Genomic DNA, 23,650 nt, shown 5'->3' with positions numbered 1-23,650 from the left:
AAAAGTAGTGCATTTCATATACTTTGACTGCTCCAAAACGAAAAAAAAAATGTGTACAAGAATATACTATTACTAAATTTTTTCATACATATAGCTATTTGATTAAAGTCATTATATAGAAGTATACATTTTCATTTATGGCATGAACATAAATGAAAACTAGGGGCAGATCTGAGACAGTTGATAGTATAAAATATAAATAATCCCTCGTTGTTGAGGAAGAAAAACAGTAACTTTTCTTGAATTGGATAAAATAATGGATTGTTTCTTTTATGTTTGTGTCATAGAAAAATGGAAAAAAATTACCTCCCTTAACTTTTTCAAATACTTGAGAGTAAAAAGACCCAACTCTTGTATAAACTTGGTTTTTGTAGATACAAAGACTGGTGAATTGTGTTGCAAGTCCAAGAGATACTTCACATGTTGTTTTACAAAATGACTACGAAGTTCTCATAACATTTGGAGAGGTGAAGGGCTTCTAGTAAAATACATCAGATAACATAGAATTGCTATTAAATTGTTGCTTGAAATAGAAAGGATGTGTATTTTGAAATATAGTAGTTTTGAGGACTACTATCAAGAGACAGCTTTATGCATTTAAGACTCAAAGCTTACCATTTACAGGCAGCATCTACCAAATACAAAAAAAAAAAAAAAGATGGGGAAAAATTTCCTGACGAAATCATCTATAAACAGAGATTACAACAGCGTAGTGATGATCAACTTGTTAGTTTCAAATTTCCTCTTCTTTCTACAGTGAACACAAACACATTTGCTGAAAGACCATTCATTTAAGGAGGTTAAATGCTTCTAGTTCTATGTCACAGTGAAATCTGTTTGAATTGTTGTAACCAACTAATAATAAAGTGCAAGTGTACTAGAGGAGCAGAACTGGTGTAAGCAAACACAGACTAACTAGACCGCCTTGGACCCAACTCTGGTATTGTTTCTGCACTAGAAGACTGAGGGGTGAAGAGGTTATTATCCTTTCAATGTAAGCTTTTTATTGCCTAGCATTTCTAACCCACGTTCACCTGTCATGCTTAAAAACACGATAAACCTTTTGGAGAAACAACTGCATTTAAAAGCAAAATGGAAAATTCCTTCCTGTCAGGGTAGACAGGAAAGGTCTACTATTTCTACTTCGTGTACTGCTTATGCAATTCTCCCTGCCTCCCATGGTGGAGTTAGAGTAACGGGAGGTTTTGCTTTGTTTGAGCTGATAGTCTTTGTAAAAATTGGGCACTCCTGTACAGTGAAGGACAATCTAGAGTTGGGCAACTTGGGAGAAGCTGGAGTAACTGAGTTTGCCATTACTCAATGACTCTTCATTGACTGAGCTCTTCATTACTAGCTGCCATGTACAACCAGTGGCAACTCTTAGTGGAATAAGGAGCTAATTAAAGTAAAAATATGGGATATAGTTTTCTACACTAATTTACAAATAAGTAGTCACATATTGCTGGAAATTTATAAGGTTGGGCCCCTGAAGAGCCCATTCATTGTTGTAGGGTAGGCTTGCAGAAAGTCTAGGCCAGCCAAGTGGGGAGCTCCTCACTGAGCTCCCTTGCAGAAAGGAAGCACAGAGAGGGTGGAAGTGGCAATGGGGGACACTGGAGGATTGAGAAACCCTGAGCATGTGGGTATGGGATTAAGAAAACCAAAGCAAAGGTCTTGTAAAGGTACAGTGACAGCAGATGGGAGTGTGGTGATGCAAAGTTATGTACCAATTTAGACCTGATAGCTCAAGACAGGCGAATCAGTTTTGTTTTCTATACCAATACTTTTATGCTAAAACAGATTCATTTGAACAGGATGAAATGTGAAGCATAATGCTTTCTGTAGGCATTATGTGTTCAAGCCTGTTCTAGTAGTATTAAACTGAGCAGAAGGCTTGTTTGCTCTAGGCTATTTGTCTACAGACTGGATGAAATAAGCAGGAGGTGCAAACTTTAGCTTGTCACTGCACAAGAGAAAAATGTTAATGTAGCATTCATTTGGCTCACTCAGCTCTTTTGTTAAAGTAAAGAGCATACAGGAACATTTATCTTGCAAAAAAATGAATAATTTCATCTAGGATTAGTTGCCTTTCAAAAAGGCCAATCAACTGCTTTAAGTAGAGTTCCATAACAATGTTTTGGAAAAAAGAAATATATATATTCCAGGAAGCTTTGAGGCATGAAAATTTTAAAGGATAAGTAGAAATAAATAGCAAATAGAGTTTGTCGTTTACTCTGTGCATGTGGTGGATGTATATTTGCCTGTGCTACAGTGACAGCTAAAATTAGCCTCTTTTCTGCAATAGGCAAGAAGATGATGAAGTCAGGATATTAAAGGAATCAAATTGATTCCAAAAGAATTTCAAGGGAGTGAGTGGATTTCAAGAGAAATAGGACATGATATCAGTCCCAAATCAAGCTTAGCAAAAGTCCCTCCATATTCTGGCTACAAGAGTTTGCAGGGAATACCGGAGAAGGATGTGTGGTGGTGATGTGTTCATTCAGAATGCTGAATAAACACCTGAGCATTTACAAAATAGTGGAAGTGGCAGTAAATAAAAATAAAAGCACTCTCTCAGCAAGTAGTGGAATGTCAGATGCTATCTCAGGTTTTTAAAATCAAATTCAGACAGGAGAGATGTCTGTGGTTGGTCTGTTTTTTGACTATCATTAACAGGGCTATTTTAATTTTAGAGCTTGCACAGTTTTGGTTGGGAACAAATTAACGCTTGATCATAGTGGAAAGCAAGGCATGCTCAGATAAAAAGTCATCCTTGTCAACCTTGATAGCTTTTCATCAAAAAATGCAGCAACCTCCTAATTTGCAACTCTATGTTTTCCCGTTGCCCAATTTTTGGTAGCAAAGTAGTTGAGAGATTAAAGGAACATTACTTCATGCTGATCTCACCAGGAGTAATCTCACCAAGTCACTCCCTCATTCAGAGTCATTTGCTCACTTTACTCCTTCTGTATCATGTTCAAACTCCTCACCTTCAAAGCTCAGTAAAATTTTGCTTTTGGCAAACTCATTTCTCATTTATTCTTTTAATATCATTTCTTTCAATCTGTCTTCTAGCCTGGAATTCCCTCACCTTTTCTTGGTGCAACAAGTAAACATACTTATTTGCACATCACATTGAGGGAAGGCTGTTTATGTTAATTTTCAAAAGGTAAAAAACCTTTTGAACAATACAGGGCATTACTCTTAAATTTTTACACTGTTGATAAAGCCTCTGGAACTTTTGATACTTGCGTTAAAATATCAGCTCCCTGAGGGAGGGACAAGGGCCTTCTGTGTTCCAGTGCTTCATTGAGAAACCAAATATTCCAATCTTTTGCACTAAGTAGATTAACTTTTTTTTTTTTTTTAAAGTGGGCAGACAGAATGTGTTTTGTAAAGTGATTTGTAAAGTGGTGTTAGAAAGTTCAGATTTGTGAGAGAATTTTACATGTGGACAGTAAAATAGATCTACTTTTCTGATATGGATGGCTTATGTTTATTGCAAAAAATGAAAAAGAATGTATTCTGATTGGCCATGAAAAGACTGGCAGACAACATATATAGTTTCAGTTTGTTACCACTACTCCAGCATAGCACAGCCTAGTAGTATGTCATTAATGCCATAATCATGGAATCTTTTCTAGGTGTTAGCAATGCCCTATGGGTTTCGGTATATTCCTTTTCATTTATTCTAATGTGGTGTGGTTTTGTGTTAATGTATTTAAAATAAAAAAAAAAAAAAGAGAGACTGTATTAAACCAAATAAGGGAGATGTTTGTAAGCATTGCAAGATGGTTCCTTTCTCTGAGATTACTGTTGACTGTATCCCTGTATCTTTAACTACTACATATGGTGCAGAAATCTCACCAGCTGTCATGTATGTCTGCCCCACTGACTGGTTAGATTACAGCAAGATGTTGTTTTGTGCATGTTTTGGTGATTATTTTTTTTCTTTCTAATGACTGATAGAAGTTGTTGTAAGGTTAGCTGGCAGTTCAGTTATTAGGGCAGATTTGGAATGATAACAGTTGCAGTTATTGATGCTTTATTTCTGTAAGGGTATTCGAAGGCCTGTGGCTTCTCTTGCTGTCTCCCATTAAGCCAATGGGAAAGAAGAATATTCTGAGTTTATATGAAAATTTCTCTTTGTTCTGGGCTTGGAGCTCAGGATGGCACATATCTTGCTTGTTTAATTATTTGGCTGTTTAAACAATTGCATGTATGGCTTTTGACAGGGAAAGTTAATTCTAGATCACTGTTATCAGAAGGGTAAGTATGAATTTAGGCAGCAGCAAAAGTGTGCCAAAGATGCGTAATGTCCAGTTTATGTGGAAACTATTATGAAGAGTGAAAGGGAGAGCTACATAACACTCAGGTAAGAATGAATTTAGGCACACAATTTAACACACTGATGTGGTCTGTATTTTGTTAGTGTTCAGAGGACTTTTTTTTCCCCTCTTCTGTAGTTACTGCTTTGTGATTTTATGTTTGTAAAATAAACAAGCAGAAAAAGCAAATGGTATGTAAGAAACTCTTGGCACAGGAAAGTTGTCGCACTTCCCATAACAGATTTTGGATAGGGAGTGAATAGTTGTGAAAGGCATTTACTCGATAACTAAGCGAAATGAGGCTTCTTGATAGACACAGAAGTACCCTCTAGCAATTAGGTATTTTAAACAGTCAAATAGTTTTGTACTCTGAGTTTCAGGGATATATGTATCTTAGAAAAGTACTTGAGACATACTGTTTCAAAGCCTTTTGCTGTGTCTTTTTCAGGCTCTTGACCTTTATATACTTTACCCCTTGTGATATTTTTTAATTTGTTTGCTTCTTTTCTTGCTACATCTTTCCAATTCACTTTCCTCCTTCTCCCCTCTCCCTGCCCCCAATTCCCCTCTCTCCTCCACCAAAAAAAGGCTTTGTCTTACCATTATAAAGATAAGTCACTTTTTTCAAACTGACTAGAAAAATAAAACTGCGTTAGTGGACCTAATTTACTGCATCTATTTTCCATTTTCCAAATTGTTCTTTAAAAAGATGAAGTTAATAACTATGAGGTAATTTTCTGCACTTATTTGGGTAGAGGAGTTTGAAACCACAAACTTTCCAAAGCACTAATTATTACCTACCTTTGTAAGTGTAGATGTTCATGGGGGTTTTAGTGATGAGAAACTGGATATGATTGGGGAACACTAGATATATTCTGACATCCCACCCCACACTGAGACTTCTTCAGGGATGTTCAGAAATTTGTGGTGATTCTGAGTAGGACTCATAAGTCCCACTACTCAGTCTCACAGTTTTAGATGTACGCTTGCCAAGAGGGATGGGTGTCCTTCTTTTTCCTTTTCTTTGAATATGTGGTATTCTTGTCTTAGATGCCACAGGTGATATTACGTGAAAGGAGAGTGCTTTGGAAAATACACTGCTAGAAGAGTTTAAGTGAAATTAACTTAATGCTGCATATTAACTTGATGTGCTAAAAAGATTAGGAGATCCACACTGCTGTATGGTGGCACTGGGACAAGAAAAATTAACAGTTTGATGGAGACATCAAATGCTTGTGAGTCCTAACATACCAAGAGAAAACTATGAGGATAGTGGAACTCACAGTCTCACTTTGACCACTGATGTTGGTAGAAGAGCTTATAAGAGCAGATCTTTAAAGACATCATTGCTTTTGGAAAAAGCTATTATATATAAACATCCTAGCTCAGTGTAGTGCACACTTCAAGGTTTTGTTTAGATTCCTACAAGGATCTGGGATTTTTCAAAGCAGAATGGTTTTGTAGTAAACAATTAATCAAAAGGTTTTTAAAGATTTGGGATTGTTTGATATGCAAATCACTGGGAGTACAGATCTGAATTCTCTTGACTCTTTAAAGTTATCTCCTCAGTTTTTCCTACACACAGCACTTTCCTCACTCTTCATTTTGTTTGCTTGTGTAAATAAGCAATCTTGTATCTGTCAAGTGCATTCAGTTAAAATATTTGGAGACACGCTGTATACAGGATATAATTATTTTCTTCTCCTTTTTCGTATTTTTACTTACTTGTTTTGTTAGTTTGGGAGCTTAGTTCAGTGGAAAGTGTTTGGACTTTACTTAACAAACCTTGGGAAAGCAAATAGCTCAGAGCTTTGTGTTTTGGATAGGCAAAGAAAAGAAGGCAACATTCTGAAGACACTAATTTTTTCTTTTGAAAAAAAGTTTTTACAAAGACAGGTGTTACACAGAAAGGGACTGGGCAAAGTGCCTTCGGGAAGCTTTGTAAATGTCCCTTTCTAACCTTCCATATTATTAGTCTGATTGCTTAGACCTTAAGGCAACATTTTTAAATTCCTTTCATTCTCCTGTATTCCAGCTTTTAATTTCAAAACGACTTTGTGGGAGAGAGTTGCTCATACTTATATTAAACAACCTTATGTTTGTTTGTTAACACCAGACATGAAAAAATGCCAAAGTGTTTTCTGTTAAAATCTGTTGAGACAGAGGAAGCTAAAAAGGACTTGATTAAAATTACTACTTTAAGTAGGTCACTGATAGTTTACCTCAAAAGAATACAAAAAAATTGCTTACATGATGAAAGGAGCTACCCTTCTGCTATAAAATGTAGGTTTCTCTGAGACTGTGCTATGAAATTCTTCTGCACATTCCCGAGAGCAAAGTTAAAGTCCTCCAAAGAGACAGGCAAAGATCTCTAGGAGCACTTGGCATGTCAACATGAGTTAAATGGTTGAAATAATGAAAATTAATAAAGACTATTGTGGCATTTCATACACTATTAGATCTAGAGCCAGTACTGGTGTTACTTGTCGTGTGCAAGCATTAGAGAAAATTTAACATATTCTGTAGTACTTAGCTAACAGCAGAGAAGTTTTGTGGATCTAAAGAATTTTAAACTTTGTTTGTATTAAGTAGTAGTAAAAATATAATCCCATTTCTTCATTTGTCAAGATCCTAAAACTTTTACTGATTGCAGTTATTCACCTTTTCCAGAAGTATAACAAATGTGTTGACTTGATCATGGGTTTTATCCTGCATCCTGGTATTTTTCCTAAAGTAGTTTTTCTTCAAAATGATGCTTGTTATGTAGGTCATGGATAAGTTACACGCAGATGGGTTTCGAACATGATCTCTTTAATCAGGCTAACCTGGCTAGCTAGTTTCCTCTTAATGCTCAACTTCTCCTTCTTTTATTAAAATCAGAAGCTGTACCAATTTGTGAATAACCATATTTGAATATGGAATTTCAAAACAACTACAAAATTTTTACTCTTTTAAGTCAAAAGTTATTTGCTTTATGTGTGCGGAGAAAAATGAGATTTAGTACAACTGTATCATTAGAAACCAGTAGAAATAAGTATAATTAGCAACATTGCTCACTTCCTTAATCTAGTGAACTAATATATAAAAAAAATACTGGTTTACTGTATTCAGTAGAGCGATAGTAATTCATATCAGATGGTGCCAAAGGTTTGTTTTTATGGTTATTACAGTATACTGGCAACTTGATACAGCCTCTTGACATAAAAATATCTTACTTTTTTATCATCCAGATAGCAGGAACCCCAGAGATGCTTTAACTTGAAATAATTTCATTTGCACTGATGACCTCAGCAGTCTTCTTAGATACTTCTGATGGCAGATGTATGTAAAATTGATTCCACTAGCTAGTGTCAGATACACATTAAAAATGCACAAGTTAACCTTTCTTTGCACAAATCTGACCTTTGTATTTCTTAGATGAGAAAAGTAAATACTTTTAACACTGTTCTTGGATTATGGAGACACTTTGTGTTCTGGGACTTGATAAGAATCAGGGAGACTTAATTTCAAATATTATTGCCCCTAGGTTGGTCTGTTCTGCAAAGCTGAGTTTTTAATTTGTTGAGGTACAATATACCTGTATTTTAACAGAGGGAGCACATTTTTCTCCTTTAGAAGGAAATCCTGCTTAAGGAAACTCATCTTTTAATATAAGCAGTTTCAGAAGATCTTCAGTGAAGTATTCTCATAAGCTCTGTGTCTCGAAATTTGAAAATTTAAGTGCAAGTACAGAGAGAACAAAGGAGGCTGAAACAAAGAAAACTAAACTGCACAGATCAGGTGGCTTTAAATTAAGACTTGAAAATAGTTATTTGAGCCAGTGAGATGAAAGAGACATTAAAAAAATAAAGATGCAAAAAGGGATGTTCTTGCATGCAGGACTGGACAGTTTAGTAAAGGCCAAAGAAGGAAAGAAAGCAAAAATACACATTAAAAAAAAAATAATAGAAAGGATGCATTTGAAAGATTTGAGTCAAGAAAGCAATAGTATGAAAGAGAATAGATTAGAAGATTAAAAGAAGAAATACTGTCCTTTGAAAGGTTTGAATGACTAGGAGTCTGAAGAGGAAATCTTTGGTATACCAGTACCTAGTGTAGAATGTACGTGTAAAGAACTCACTTGACCCAAATCTGCCATGCAAACAAGTTTTGGCTGCAGCATATTAACAAACTCCATTCCTTATGAAGAGGCAACTTTCATTGGCAGTCAGGTATGTCTTACAATACTGGTTCTTTTGGTGGGGGTGGAGGTGGGGTGGGGGGAAAAAGCTGACTGAAAAAGTAGCTCTGTAACACTAGACTTACTGCATTTTCAATTGATGTGTAATTAGAGAATTTTTGTGATTGTTTCTCATCTTGTCCCGGTTATTAGTGTGACTGGTTTAATTTAGGAACCTTATGGAAAGAAAATAAAAGTGTAAGTGAAGAAAAATCAATTTTCTGTTTTTCCTTGTAAGAAAACAGCAAATAACCGATGGTTATTAAAGATCCTCTCACAACATGGATTAAAATGACAGTAACTTCCAGTTTTTAGATTTTCTGTGAAGAAAGGTAGGCCTAGAAACTGCTGCTGAGGCTGGCTTTTTTTGGAGGCTGATAGAGCTTTGGTTGTCCGTGTAGACAGTTTCAGAAAGCTGTTCTTGTCTGTCTTACTACTAACATAAACAGTACTTCTATAAAAAGAGGATTTCCTGGCCTCTTGAAGACACTCAGTGTCTAAGAACCTCAGACAGATGAAAGCAGCATAGATATTCTGGGTAAATTCAACTTGCTCACAGGGAAGCCCAGGCCACTTCCCAGTCTTGCAGCCAGAGAACAGGGAATGCCTTGCTTGCTTGGAAAAGTGACAACCAGCAGCACCGTGTCTGGGGAGGCTTGGAAGGAAACAGAGATACAGATGTCCCAGTATCTGTTCCATTCATTTCCTTTAGAGGGGTTTTACTATTTTTGCTACTTCGGTTTATGCTGGTTCTCCAAGTGCAATAAGTTACAGAATGAACACTATTTTATGCCAGTGTAAGCATATTTACATTTGGGCTTCTGCCACTGAAACTCCTTTTTAAAGGAAATCAGATGTTGTGTTTCTGTGTGGGCATGAGTTTCTCTTGGCTTAAGCCTATGAAAAATACATACAGTTGCATATTGTCCATTAAAAAAATAAAGTTTGAAATAAGGTGACTGAAAACAAAGTATAAATCCAAAGAGCAGAATTGTGAGTTCTGTAGGTTTCTAAGACAAAATATCTGGGTTAGGAGAAGAAATCTGAGGAACTTGAGCCTCATATATATGAATGCATTTTTCATATTCTTGTTAAGCCATTTATTTTGATGTCGTCATGTATTATTTTCTTTAAAGGAATCTGGCATGTGAAATGTATGTATATCCATGCCTTAGCTAAAAATGAATTTAAATGATTTGTATAATGCAGTATCATTAGAAGTTCACATTTTTGCATAAAGATTTTGCATAAGGACTAAGGAAATAATTCTAAGAAACCTATTTTGTGTGGAGTCTGAGATTTATATTTTAATTTCCTAAAATGATTTTTGTCTGAGTTGGGTTCTTTTTTGTTGTTGTTGTTGCTGGCAGGGTAAGTGGCAGCTGTAAACCTAAGGGTAGGCTGCAAAGTTTTTCTTCCAAAGCCTTCCTTTCATGTTTAGCCAAGTGAGAGACACGGAGTGAAATGTAAACTCCGGCTCAACGTATCCTCATGGCCATCTCTCCTGGTGAGCAGCCGGAGGGGCAGAAGGGGGGCAGGAGCTGCCCAAGGCTGCTGAGCACAAGGGCCCGAAGGCACTGGCCATGAGCTGCAGCTCCCAGGTCACTCACAGGAGGAGGAACGTGGACATGGTGCTTGAGGGCTCTTGATACTGTTCCCTTGAGAACGGTGCTCTCCATTGCACCCGCTCCTCCCCACGTCATTCTCCCCTTGGAACGGAAGGAAAAGGCATTCACTTCTCTTCTGAGTCATTTAAGTGTTTCACTTTAATCCCTGGCAATCCAGCTGGGAACTGTGTGTTTTGTTGAACTTTGTTCTGTTAGAAATTATGGACTGGAACCATTTCTATTTAACGTGGGAAACAAGCTTTGCAGAAACTCGACCTATACGCTGGGAAAGGAACTTCCTATAAAGCATAAACAGATGTTTGTACATTTGAATGCAGAATTGTTCATGGAAGGCTTTGTGATAAACGTCATAAATGCTATACTGAGTTCCAACAATTAAATGATGACTAATTGATGAGTTTGATCACTTTGACATAATCCACTTAGCTGGTACTTCAGATTTGTTTCGAGTTGATTAGTTTTTAAAATTTTTTTTTTCCAACTGTACTTTATACACAGAGCTAATCTAAACGTTATTCCTCACTATGGGGACATAAAAAGATTTCTCCCTGGACAGTGAGGTGATTCCTGGGAAAAGTCATCTATTACCTCTGGTGCAAGAGAGATGCATGTGTCCTGTAGTAGCCATAATGGCTTGCGGCCCTCTTTCTACCAAGTAATTCTTGACTCGTAATATCTGAAGGGCTGTAATTTTTGTTTGTTCGTTTTTGTTGCTGTGATGGAAAGGGGTAAGCAAATAGTGTGTTCTCTCTTGTTTAGAGGTGTTTCTTTTTGCTTCCTCTCCCTCACAGTTCTTTCTCTGCACCTTGCTCTTACTCCATCTACACTGACCACTTCTTTCATTGTATCTGCTTACTCTGCAGAGAGCACATAAAACTAAAAAATACATGTGTATAATACTTTTTAGTTCTTCTATTGTGACCATTAGTTTTCCTCTCAGACAGTTGAGGCCCACAAATTCTTTAGTTGGTGTTTTTTTCCTATCCAGGTTTGTACAGAGCATGCCGGTGGTGTGCACATTGTGCACTGATGCAATTAAGTGTAATCATGAAGAAAAATATTATTTGCTTCAGTCTGAAGATCACCAATTGTGAACAATTGCATGGATCCTACTAATATAATATCTTTCATACTGATCCTGGATGCAATAGAATGAACTGTTATTTTCCTTTATTCATATGTAAATCATACTCCTCTGTACCTATGTATATACATAGGAGTTTCCTTTGACTGTTTTTATATTAAAAAAATCATTAAGTAAGGTAATCTTTGAGATGTTATGTATCCATTTGAGACATTATTAATATACATGCACAAAAAATAAAGATGTCCAAACTAATTAGATTATATTGAAAGATAAAATTTTAAGTGTTAAATGTGAAATGAATTATCAACTCTCTGTCTTCTGCCCATTGGGACAGACTCAAAGTGATAATTCCTTCTGACAGTTTCCTTGCTTTGGGTATGTACCTCATGACATATTGCAAATGGAACTCCAGTTTACAATCTGAGCTGTCAGAGGACTTGAGAAGAGAGACATACCATGGGGTAGATGTGGCAGATAGTATCGCCATCATTGAATTTCATTAAAATTTGCCTTTTCTGTAAAGGTTGGCATCAAAGATGTGAAACAGTGTGCTTTATGTGACTACAAATGCTGCCATTGCTTTGGAAAGACTGTATTCGTAATGCATGTTACTGCTGTTCACATCATTAAGGGGGTGAGCACCCATCAAGGTATTTAAAGTTGGAGAGAAAAGAGAATTCTGAAGGCAGCACCCCTAACTCTAGAATTGTAGAATTTTATGGCTCACTCTTGCAAAAAAATTTGGAGGCACAGGCTGAGCAATTGAAAAATAATACTTGCCACGTATATAAGGGAGGGTGACAGTATAAAATTGTAAACCTTCTGACGTGCATCCAAGAGCAGCACCAATGACCTACAGTTTTCAGATATTATGGAGGAATCAAGAAACCCAAGGATAACACACCTTCAACAGATCTTTCCCAGTAAATCTTTTTAGCCGTTTAAATAAATAATTTAACTAAAGGACTTGCTCCAGGATGAAATTTCTCACCTTTAATAAAGTGAGATTTGTATTTCAAGCTGGAAAACACCTCTGTTATGTCCTCATCCTTAGCATTCTCTGCCCATGAGGTAAATAAGGTAAGGAAGATAAGAAAGTCAGGCAGGAAAAATGCCTGAAAGGACTTATAGCAAATTTGTTATTCTAGTGCTGTATTCTCTTGCAGCATTTTTCTGTCAGATCTCTCAAGTGGTCAGGTTGCTTTCCAGCAAGGAAAGCAACCTTTTTTTTTTTTTTTATTTTAAGTTTAGTGAGTTAGTACACGAGAGTTAAAACGTTATGTTTTTTTGCTTCTCTTGTGTCTAGCAACATTGTAGCAGTAATAAAAATCATAGTGAAATTCAAGTGGATATTAAGACTGCATAAAACTGAAGCTCTTCCTACATGTTTGGGTAAAATCAGTAGAATTGTTCCAACAGAATATTTTTATTGTATGTAATTTTACTTTGCAATTTTATACCATTTCATTCATAGTCTCCAAACAAATAAAATATAAATTCTGTTTAGTAATGCGTATCGAATTCTAGTGATTCATCATTTTTTTCTTCTTCTTCTTTAGGGTGTACCTCAGTTACCATGTGCCAAAGCATTGTATAACTACGAGGGAAAAGAACCTGGAGATCTTAAATTCAGCAAAGGAGACATCATCATTTTACGTCGACAGGTGGATGAAAATTGGTATCATGGAGAAGTCAACGGAATCCATGGCTTTTTTCCTACCAATTTTGTTCAGATTATTAAACCTTTACCTCAACCTCCGCCTCAGTGCAAAGCACTTTATGACTTCGAAGTAAAAGACAAGGAAGCAGATAAAGACTGTTTACCATTTGCAAAGGTAAAAAGAGAATACAATTGCTATTTTATTTTAATAATTTCATTCACTTGGATAAGAAATAATATAACTGTTTCATACTCTTACCTGCATTTATTAATGGAGCTGCACAAATATGAAAAGGGCAAGTAATTCTGCAAGTATTTCTCTCTCTTAGTTTTGCCCTCTCTTTCTAAATTACATATAATTTCTCTGAGGTTTTATTTCTGAGGATGCAGTTTTTCATAATTGCAGTAGTGATGTTCTTAATTTCTGAGAAATAACATAGGTTATGAATTAAAAGCATTCCATCTTCTAAAGAAACACTCAAATTGCAGATGTGAAAGAAGTCATATCACTTACCAATGTTCTTAAATACTTAAGTAGAAAAGCAACACCTAGGGAAGATTAAGTAATGAGTCAGTTGAGAAGGAAAAGGATTGTGATTCTGTTGATTAATGCCAAAGACTTAAAAGGGGGCTGATGCGTAACATGGACTGAACATGACAGGACATCTGGCACTACGGACAAAGTATCCATAGTGAGACACTGAAACGTGGGCAGTTAGTTCAACTCTGACAAAACAGGAAAAGGAACAGCTTGAACTGACTTCAAACGCAAAAGTGGCACGTTCCTGTTACAGAGTGCCTGCTTTGCGGTTCTTGTCCATGTACTGCCTTCTCTGATTACCACTGTGTTACGGAGTCAAATTAAATTAAAGTTAAATTAGAGCTGGGAGACATAATCTCTGCATGTTCACACAGGATGATGTTCTGACTGTAATTCGCCGTGTGGATGAAAACTGGGCAGAAGGAATGCTGGCTGACAAAATAGGAATATTTCCGATTTCATATGTTGAGGTGAGTAAAACTGGGTGTTCAGTAAGGCTGTGCCCACTGTGTATTTAATTTTCTGAAAGGAAAAATAATCAGTACTGGTGATGATTCTAAAATAACCTGAGATATAAATAATCTCAGACCTAAAATACTCTTTGGGAAAGTTAATGACCTCAGCAGTTGAACCAGTGATTTTCACATAGCTATTTGATACCTGTTTTCATTGAATGGAATTGAAATGAGAGTACTTGGCAGCAGTCACTATGTTCTGTTGTTAACACTTGAGTCATGCAGTCAATCACAAACCACACTTGCCACAAAATGAAAGCAGTCAGCAAGTCAGACAAATAGTAAGCTTTGCACTGTCCCTAATACCTGCCTCTCAAAACCAAATTAGCACATCTGGGAAGTCAAAGAATATATGCTGTTGTTAAAGAGGTGAAGGATCAGCTTTTACATCTAACAGAGCTGTATATAAAAGCTTCTGTATCTTCCTGCATTTCTCATATGCGATACAACAATTTACAGTAAGAGGTAGCAGTTGAGAAAATTTCCACAACTTTTTCAGTTTAAGTGTTGAAAGCTGTATCTTCTGTATAGAAAGACATCAGTGATTAGGAACAGCATAAACAACTGCAACAATGATTATTCAAATTTGCATTACAGAAAGACATAGAGGTTTCGAATAGTGTTGGTGCTTTTCTGATAGGTATGCTGTGGATACTTGATAAGATACACTTCCTGCACTGACTGAATAAAATAAGTCACTTCCTGACTTATTTTATTTAAATAAATGAGGCAGAATGATGAAAGGAAAAAGTATTTTCACGTTACCTGTGGGATGAGAAATGTGTACTTCAGGTCACCGAAAAAATATGTAACCATACTAAGAATCAAGTCAGGTTTTATTAGTTCAATTTCTGAATGCCATGATGAGATGGGAATTTCTAAAAACATTACTGCTTTCAACCAATGTAGAATTTATTACTTTTAGAAGGGCAAATATATATATATATTTATTTTTATTGCTTGATTTAAGGATCTGTATACCTGGGGATAGAAAATTTCACGTGACTGTAAAAACAAGAAGACTAAAAATGTTTCAACTTGCTTAGTGCAATTTTGGCTTCAGTTTAAGGAGTTTTAAAAGCCAATTTAACAATTTCTTGCCTTTGGGTATTCTTTCCTAGCTTCTTGCGATTAACTGCCCCTTCAGTTCAGCCAGTAAAGCTTTTTGTCATGTTTTTTCAAACTAAATTACTTAACTTAGCTGAGTTAGAAAAAGCCCTTTCCTAGGGCTGGCATTTGGACTAACTATTTAGCTAACAACTACATTTCTATCTCTGTAAAAATTTACAAAATGGAGATATGATCTTGAAAAAAATGATGGTCACAAAATGTATTTTACTGTTAATGTTTTCAGACTGATTCCATCAACTAGGAAAATGTATTTTCAATTAACCCTTTTAGAACAGGCGCTAACAGTTGAGTACACACTCTGAAATCCCCACTAAAGTGGCATGGGAAGTCTAGGATGATAAATTATACCCAAAGAGATAATTGAAATCAGATAGGTGGGTTTTTTTCAGTATATACTAAACTGGAACACATGCTGGGGTGAAGAGCAGTGAGATGTGCAGTGAACTATTGATTTGAACTGTGATATACCTGGTTTCTGAGATTATATAGCCATTGTTCTGGAAAATATACAGACAGTTGATACAAACAAGTATAGCAAAACATTCTTACCTATGTTAAGAAAGACACTGAAGATGAGAGGTAAGTAATATTTTGGAAGGATTTTTATATGGTATTTTTTTGTCGCATTTCCCAATCCTGTAATCATTGTCTATTTTTGTCATAATATCTTTTGCCTTGTGTATTTTTATTTTGTAGTATAGATGTAATATTTGTGGCACTTCTTGTACAATGAGGTCCCAGGATAAGATTTTAGATAATGTTGAAGTCCATGAAAATCTCAGATCGTATTTGAGGGACAACTTTTGCCTGGAGGAGCGTTTTATGATTCAGTATTTGCTAATCTGATCTCTTCTTTTATGTCTTTCACTTAATTAATTTGTGGTAATAATAAAAGTAAGACTAAACACATTTTGAGAGAAATTTTAATATTGATTCTATTAAAAGTACAGTTTCTTAACTGACACACAACATTGTCTTTACCTGTCAACATATAGCACTATGAAAAAACTAATTTTATATGCAAATTAAAAATAAATAATCTAAATATTGAAAAAAAAAGTATTTTCTAAGAAGTGCTAAACTCAAACTAACCCTCCAGTTTTATCAGACTAAGACCTACTTAATATATCTAAATTACTAGATCTTTTACTGTTAGAATTTCAAGGTACTTGCGTTGAAAGCAGGTCAACCAGGTTCCTGCATAGTGATAAAATAAAATGCAGTGAGTTTAGAGACTGTATGATTAAGGTCATAACACTTATGTTTATCTCTATTCCAAAAAGAAAGATTAATCATAGCTAAACATACTATTAGAATTTTTCTACATACATTGCAGTTCTGGATCCAATATACATTTTTTTAGACCTCAAATTTGACATTTTGATGTGGTTTAACACTCCATAAGCACATTCTACATCTAAAAAGTATTTAAATTTTTACATCACTCATGCAGAACAACATGAAAAATACAAATGCCCAGAATGGAATAAAAATCAGGGAAGAGGAATCACTCTTCAATCAAATTGTCAGTAGAAAATAATGTCAGCTTTTGTTTCCCAGCTTAAGATGTACAACTGGGAAACACCTTTTTATTAGTCCAGCTCTTTTAGCTTTATTTATAAACAACCTTACTGAAATGTCAGTGAAAAAACCCCAAATTATCTATTATGTTCACTGCAGTAGAATTTTAAGTTCACTGTCATTTTATATGTCTGCATCTATCAGTTAAGATGATATTTTAATCAATATATATATGAATATAAGGTTGTATGTACCTAGTGTGTCAGGCTGGGGTTTTTTTACTAGCATCTCCTCCTGTACATAACAGAAGTGTTTCAAAACATCCTTTTGATGTGTCTATACATTTTACATAGTATTTTAGGCTGGATTTCTAACATGGTCTTTCTGACACTGTGCTTAGTAGGCTCAACTTTGTCTATCACAGTTAGATGATCTGATTTTTAATGTGCTTAGGAAAAAAATCAGAATTTTCTACACAGAAGTATGAGATAAAACTTCTTATGGAAACCTTCCTTTGCTTTTTGACTGTTCTGCCTGCTTGAAACTTAAAACAGAAAATTTATACAAAAAATAACTGTTGTTTCTTATGCCAGAATCTGCAATACAGAGTATTTGATTTGTTTCAGAAGTTAATATAAATTCAGCTTAGCTTATTATTGTGATCTGTTCAAGGATCTGTTTGTGAAATTATTCTTCCACTGGTTTGGACAAAATATTGCAATTTGACTTATAAGAATGTTGATAATGTGGAAAAACACTGGCTGATGTAAGGTGATGTAGTAAAATTGCACAAGTGAAAACTTTGGATGAACAGGTCATTTGAGGAAGAAGATGGTGTTTTCCCTTAATTTCACTAAGGTATATTTTAATTCTTTAATTCTTAGGCACAGAGATGCTGCCTGTACATTAGAAAAAAGTATTTCCATAAAATTGCCCATATGTATTTCTTTTGTCCTTATACTATCTTATGCCTGTATTGGTACCAGTTGTCAGGCAGGGCACTGGTATAGCTGCCTATTTAGTCTGTCCTAGTGTGTTCTTAAACCTGCATTTAGGAAGCCTGGTTTTTTACTGCTGGTAGTGTTAAGGATGTGCATAAATACCAAGGGAAACTAGAAGGAATACCTTCAACAGCCCACATGGAAAGGTGCGACCTTATGTCATGCAATCAAAACAAAACAAGGCTTAAAATGAAATGAACATTCAAGAATTTTTGTAACACAGATTTTTATATTATAAGATTAGAGGGGACTGCTGTGATTTAGTCTGACTTGTAGATGACACAGGCAGTAGATGTTGCTGAAACAATACATGTCTGGGCTACAGCATTATGTCCTTTGTTGATTGAAATTTTACCTCTGATGGGTAGTCCACACCAGCCCAACAGTAAGTGTGCTGAGTTTGTAGTGAGTGAATTGTTACTCTGTAATAACTAATTTGTAGAGTAGGTTGGTATGTCAGTTTTAAGTTGCACGGTTTAAATTCTATTATATGATGAGTGAAATGAAAATAGATTTTTTGTTATGTTCAGGTGATTTTTATAAATAAAAAAAAATACTAATGTGTTACTGGTTTTTTGTAGTTTAACACAGCAGCCAAACAGCTGATAGAGTTGGACAAGCCCTCAGGTTCTGCCATTGACTCTGGAGAAGGTACCTCTGGGGCAGCCCACAACAGTTCAACCCAAAAGCACACAGATACCAAGAAAAACACCAAAAAACGACACTCTTTTACCTCCCTCACCATGTCCAACAAGGCTTCACAGTCTTCTCAGAATCGCCACTCCATGGAAATTAGTCCTCCTGTCCTCATCAGCTCCAGCAACCCGACCGCAGCAGCCCGCATTAGTGAGCTGACGGGGCTTTCCTGTAGTGCCCCCTCTCAGGTAATTCACGTGAAATCAACTATAACTATAAAGGCTTCTGATCTTGTCAGTTTACTTATTTCAAATTATTAATTATATGTAACTAATATTAAACAGACGCTTTCACAAAACTTATCTTCCAACATGAGGACATTTAAGGAAAATATTTCTTAACACTGCTTATATAATGATAGCAAATATTTTTGGTCTTGTAGGCTAGTTTTTTTCACAGTTGTTATTTTCTAGAGTGCCAGAAAGATTTTTATTTAACTGTGGAAACTAGAAACTTGAGTGATTTAATGGGTTTTTTTCTAAATTGTATATAATAATGAATAAAGTGCATGTTAGTAAAAGTAAAATATTCAACTTGAAGATTATGTGTATTCCAGAAATGTACCATAATAATCTGGTGACAAAATATTTATCTGACTTCTATTATTTGTTCAGAACTGACCCTGCTGGGTTTTTTCTCTGTCGCAGGTTCATATCGGTACTACGGGGCTGATTGTGACTCCACCCCCGAGCAGCCCAGTCACAACAGGGCCTTCATTTACCTTCCCATCGGAAGTTACCTACCAAGCTGCTCTTGGTGTGAGTACCACTTAAGAAAACTCAGCCTTCTCGTTTTAATTTGGTCTTGTACAGTAATTTTTTTTTTCCTCAAGTTCTGATACACTGATTTGAAATGATGGTTTTATGATTATTGTCTATGTAATAGACAGTGGTATAAATTTAACTATAGAAAAAGCACTCTTGATACAATATTTTGCATTTTGTAATTTCTCCAGTTTTTCTCTGTAATGTCTCTGTAGTAAACATGAGAAGCACACTTCCTTCCAGAACAGTGTTTAGACATGAGCAGAAAAGAGATTATGCCATGGGGAAAGTTAGGGAAAACAAGCAAGACCTTAAAAAAGCATCAACTTGAGACCACAGCTGCCAGTTATTTCTGTTTTATTTAACTCAAGATTATCAAGATGCTCTAAACTAAGTTTCAAAACTGCTGTCTCCTCATTAAGATGATGTGGCAAATGAAGAACATATCTAGCCTGTCAAGTTTAGTCAAGTTACGGTTCTTGGAGAACAATAGGAAAACGTGTTGCAAATGTCCATCTTTTAAAGGGAGAAATACACTGCAGTGCTGCTTCCTTTGGACAATAAAATGATGTCTTCAAAAAGTGCAAGTTTTCTTTCCAAAACCAACTGGAATTCTTTAGTTTCCTATGCTTGTGGTAGAGAGACTGTATGTTGTATATCATACTGCACTTACCAAAGCCTGACCTTAACTGCAGTAAAAATTGTGGGTACCAGTTTTCAGAGATCTTCAAGGGGGAACTTAATGAAATGTTATTTTGAACATTGGAGTTCTTGCAATTCAATTCTTCTCAAAAAATTCTGCCCTTAACTTTTAAGGGGCAGGGCACAGTTGAATAAGAAATCTTCACTTAGTTTAAAAAACAAAACAAACAACCCAAACAAAAAACTCCAAGACTTTCTCTTGTTTAGGGGTTTAATTATCCCTGCAGTCTTTAAACCAAGTAAAACACCATGAATAGTTCTGCTGCTAGCCCTTTGTCGAGTTTTGCTTTCAACTTTTGGCACTTGTATCATTTTACACATTTGTTTGCAAAATCAAAGGCAGGATTGTCTGTCTTTGGTATCAACATTTTATTGTTTAGGTAAATGCTTAGGTGTGACTTGGTTACATTCTGACAGCTTTCTTTGGGACTCTTAAGTTATGTTTTTCAGTCCTTTAAATTATAATGCTGTTGTTTTCTGAATTATCTTCAATAATTCCTTTTTGCATGGTATGCACATGGTGACACATTCCAGAACTGGGTACAGTACTGCACAGTCTTTTTTCAGTGATGAAAATATTGATGGTATGACCCTTTTACCCTGTTAGCCTGATGCTTGTATCTTCAGAATTTGTATACATTCATTTGACCTGAGTGTAGCACGAAGCTTATGTTCAGCTAAATATCCACCCTGATTCCACAAATTTTCGTCATCTCTAAGTGATATAGTAATTGCTCCCATCCAGGTAAATGTATTCATATTCTTTGCTCTCCAGATAGATGACTTTGTTATTGATAATGATATAGACTATGTGCTTTTGCCCTTCCTTGCTGAGTAATGCAGGTTGTGCTGTAGCAATGGTTTGTCCTCTTATAGTTAAATTGTTGACTCCTTCAATCTGTGGATCGTCTGTATAATCCTACTGTTAAATGTATGCTAAGCTCAAAACAATTCATAATCTCCTATGTTTAGATTCATATTTTAAAGTCACGGAGCAGATGAGGTTAGAAGAACCTCTTGAGCTCATTTAGTCTAACCCCCTTGCTCAAGCAAGGCCACCTAGAGCCAGTTGCCCAGGACTGTGTCCAAATAAGTTTTGAATATCTCCAAGGATTGAGACTTCACCACCTCTCTGGGCAACTTGTGCCAGTACTCTGTGACCCTCACAGTGAAAAACTGTTTCCTTGTACTCAGACTGAACCTCCTATATGGGTTTTTGGACGCCACTGGAAAGAGCACAGCTTCATCATCTCTGTTCCTTTCCTTCAGATAATTAAATACTTTAATGTATTTAATGTATTAAATACATTTAATAGAGGAGGTCCTGAGCCTCCTCTAGGTTGAATAATCCCAGCTCTCTTAACCTTTCCTCTCAGGAGAAATGCTCCAGTCCCTTAATTATCTCCGTGACACTGGACTCTCCAGTATGCATGTGTCTCTCTTGTACTGGTGAGCCCAAAACTGGATGTTGCACTCCAGGTTTGGCCTCATTGTTGCCGAGGAGAGGGGAAGGATCACTTCCCTTGAGGTCCTTTGCTAGCTAGACTCCTCCTAATGCAGCCCAGGATATTATCCTTCTTTGCCACAAGGGCATGTTGTTGGCTCCTGTTCAAGTTGGTGTCCACCAGAAAGGACCTGCAGGTCTTTTTTTGCCTATGAGGTGCACATCTAATACTAGAAACAACTAGCTCCTTATATATTAGTCTTTTATGCTTCTTTCACCCTGTCCTTCAGAAAATTCCTGTGAGAACTGAGCAAACAAAGCAGTTTTGGTATCATTTGTGCTGTTAGGAAGAATTCAAGTCTACCTAATATACCCTGCAAACATTGAGTAATTGATTTGATTTGTGGCTGAGATACTGAAGCTGTGGGGACGATTGAGCAGGCAGGATACAATCCATAATTTCTAAAGTTCTGTCAAAAGCTGCTTTTGTGTTTTGCTCTCAGTAACAAACACTTCTGTTTGTTAATATGAATCAGTCGTTCTTTTTTTGATGCCAACATGGAAAAATACTTTCTTCTGGTGCTGGTGCAAAGTCATTAAACCACCTCGAGTCCTTTAGTTGCATAAGCTTGTTCAAAGGCAGTCTCACCATTGGTGCCCACAGGAATTAAATTACAGTGCTAAATGCAGCATGGAATGAAACTCCTGCCATATGATTGTTTTGTTTCTTGGGGTGCTACTTTCTCTTTGTGATAACCATGCTCCTGCTTATGTTTCCAATTAGGCATATAATTCCCCCTGAGAACCGGAATTATTCTCTGCCACCCTCTTTTAAAGTCAATAACTTTCTGTACATAATGTTCTGTTTCTTCTTGACTTGTTTTCATCACGACTAAAATGTAAGCTGGCAGCTCAGGCTAGAGTCAGGTCATTCCTGTATTCTTTTGCTGTAGATGATATTAGATGATGATGGAGTTTATAAAGTCACAGACTGTGAGATGTATCTTTTACTTCCACTTTTCCTCTTGAATCATAAATTCTTGCGTTCATGTTAGATATGTGCAAAATGGTTCTGACAGGTCAAGAGAGAGAGAAAGTGATATTCTTGTTTCTTTAGATGTTTCCCTTCTGGAAATACCCTTCCTGACATTCTGAGCATTAATTTAAGCTGCATAACAATTCTGATTGCATGTTGTAATACATCCTTAGCGTGAAGGTTTTTTTGTTGGATCTCCTTCCTGTCAATTGTATTGATGTTTATAACACTATTGAAAGTAATTGTTCTTTGAGAGCAAACTGTTTATACTTCTTTTATTTAACTCAAAATAAGAGAGAAAGAAAAAAATCTGAGGATGAGCATGATTGCACATCAGTGAAAAAGATAATTCTGAATTTTTGCTACATTTATCTGTCCTGAATCTGAAAGCAAGGAAAAGCTAGTGTCTTCTCTTATCTCCTATAAGAAAGATTGCTTTTTATTGTCAAGAGAAGATATTTTGAGCTGTTGTCTTGCGTAGCAAATTTCTGTAAGACCGTTTGGATTAATTCCTAGCCCAAAGGAGCCTGTGACTCTTTTTAGCTGTGTACATGTATAGGATTTCATTTTAGTTTCTTACATTGTTATTTTGGGAAATATTATGGTGGTTCAAAAATGTCAATTGTATTCATTTTTTCTTTGTTCATAATAATGTTTTGTAAATGCTGTTTGGTACCCGACATTGTATGAAGTAAATAATTTACAAATTTGCAGCCAAAATGGACACAAATAAGCTTTAGGAATGAGAGTGCTTTTGTCGAGTGACCAAATATAGTCTCTGCTGCTTGTGTCATTTAAGCAGATTTTAATTTGCATTCAGAAAACCTGTGATAATTTATTTAAAAGTTTTATTTCAAAGCAGCAATTCTTTAGCCAACAGCATTAATTCTTGCTTTGTGTTTTGAGGTTTGATTCTTTAAAATTGAAAAGCTATGAACTGAGACAGACTTTCCACAGCTAGGGCTTTTGGCTGTGATATTATCACTTACACTGTTCTTTGGGACTTCAAACCACAACTTTACCCCTAATGGGGGCATTAATTAGTCTGCTCTTCTTGGCCACCGGCATTTTTGAACCTTCTAGGTGCTTAGTATATTTAAAATTCTTTGTAAAATATAAATAACAGATGTCAAGTTGAGGAGTCGTCGGGTGAAAATATGCACATAGAATTATGTAAGGCTCATTTACTTGGGAGGAAATTCTTGGATGTAATTTATAAGGTAGTTATCTAGTGGAGGAGATCTAGTTGCCATAGATTTTGCTGAAAAAAATCCTGAAGTATGTGATTTGAACCATGATATGGGAAAAACAGAAACAAAATATACCGCAACAAAGTAAGTTAAGCAGCAAAACAATTCAAAAGCAGCAAAACGATGT

The 23,650-nt window shown here is 35.9% G+C and overlaps 1 protein-coding gene across 4 annotated transcripts in view; it reads left to right on the top strand.

The window, feature by feature from the left end:
- The window catches only part of SH3RF1 (SH3 domain containing ring finger 1), an 86,978-nt gene that overhangs the window by 42,492 nt on the left and 20,836 nt on the right, over positions 1-23,650 (top strand). For all 4 annotated transcript variants that reach the window (XM_027898512.1, XM_027898510.1, XM_027898511.1 and 1 more), the window contains 4 exons: positions 12,822-13,097; positions 13,838-13,933; positions 18,213-18,515; positions 18,975-19,085. In XM_027898512.1, coding sequence (XP_027754313.1) covers positions 12,822-13,097; positions 13,838-13,933; positions 18,213-18,515; positions 18,975-19,085 — 786 coding nt within the window. The remainder of the gene's footprint in view (positions 1-12,821; positions 13,098-13,837; positions 13,934-18,212; positions 18,516-18,974; positions 19,086-23,650) is intronic.

The sequence above is a fragment of the Empidonax traillii genome, unplaced genomic scaffold (assembly GCF_003031625.1).
Source record: "Empidonax traillii isolate 1590-97213 ecotype Southwest subspecies unplaced genomic scaffold, ASM303162v1 scaffold600:size394560, whole genome shotgun sequence".
NCBI classification, from domain to species: domain Eukaryota; kingdom Metazoa; phylum Chordata; class Aves; order Passeriformes; family Tyrannidae; genus Empidonax; species Empidonax traillii.
This window is presented reverse-complemented; position numbering and strand designations above follow the sequence as displayed.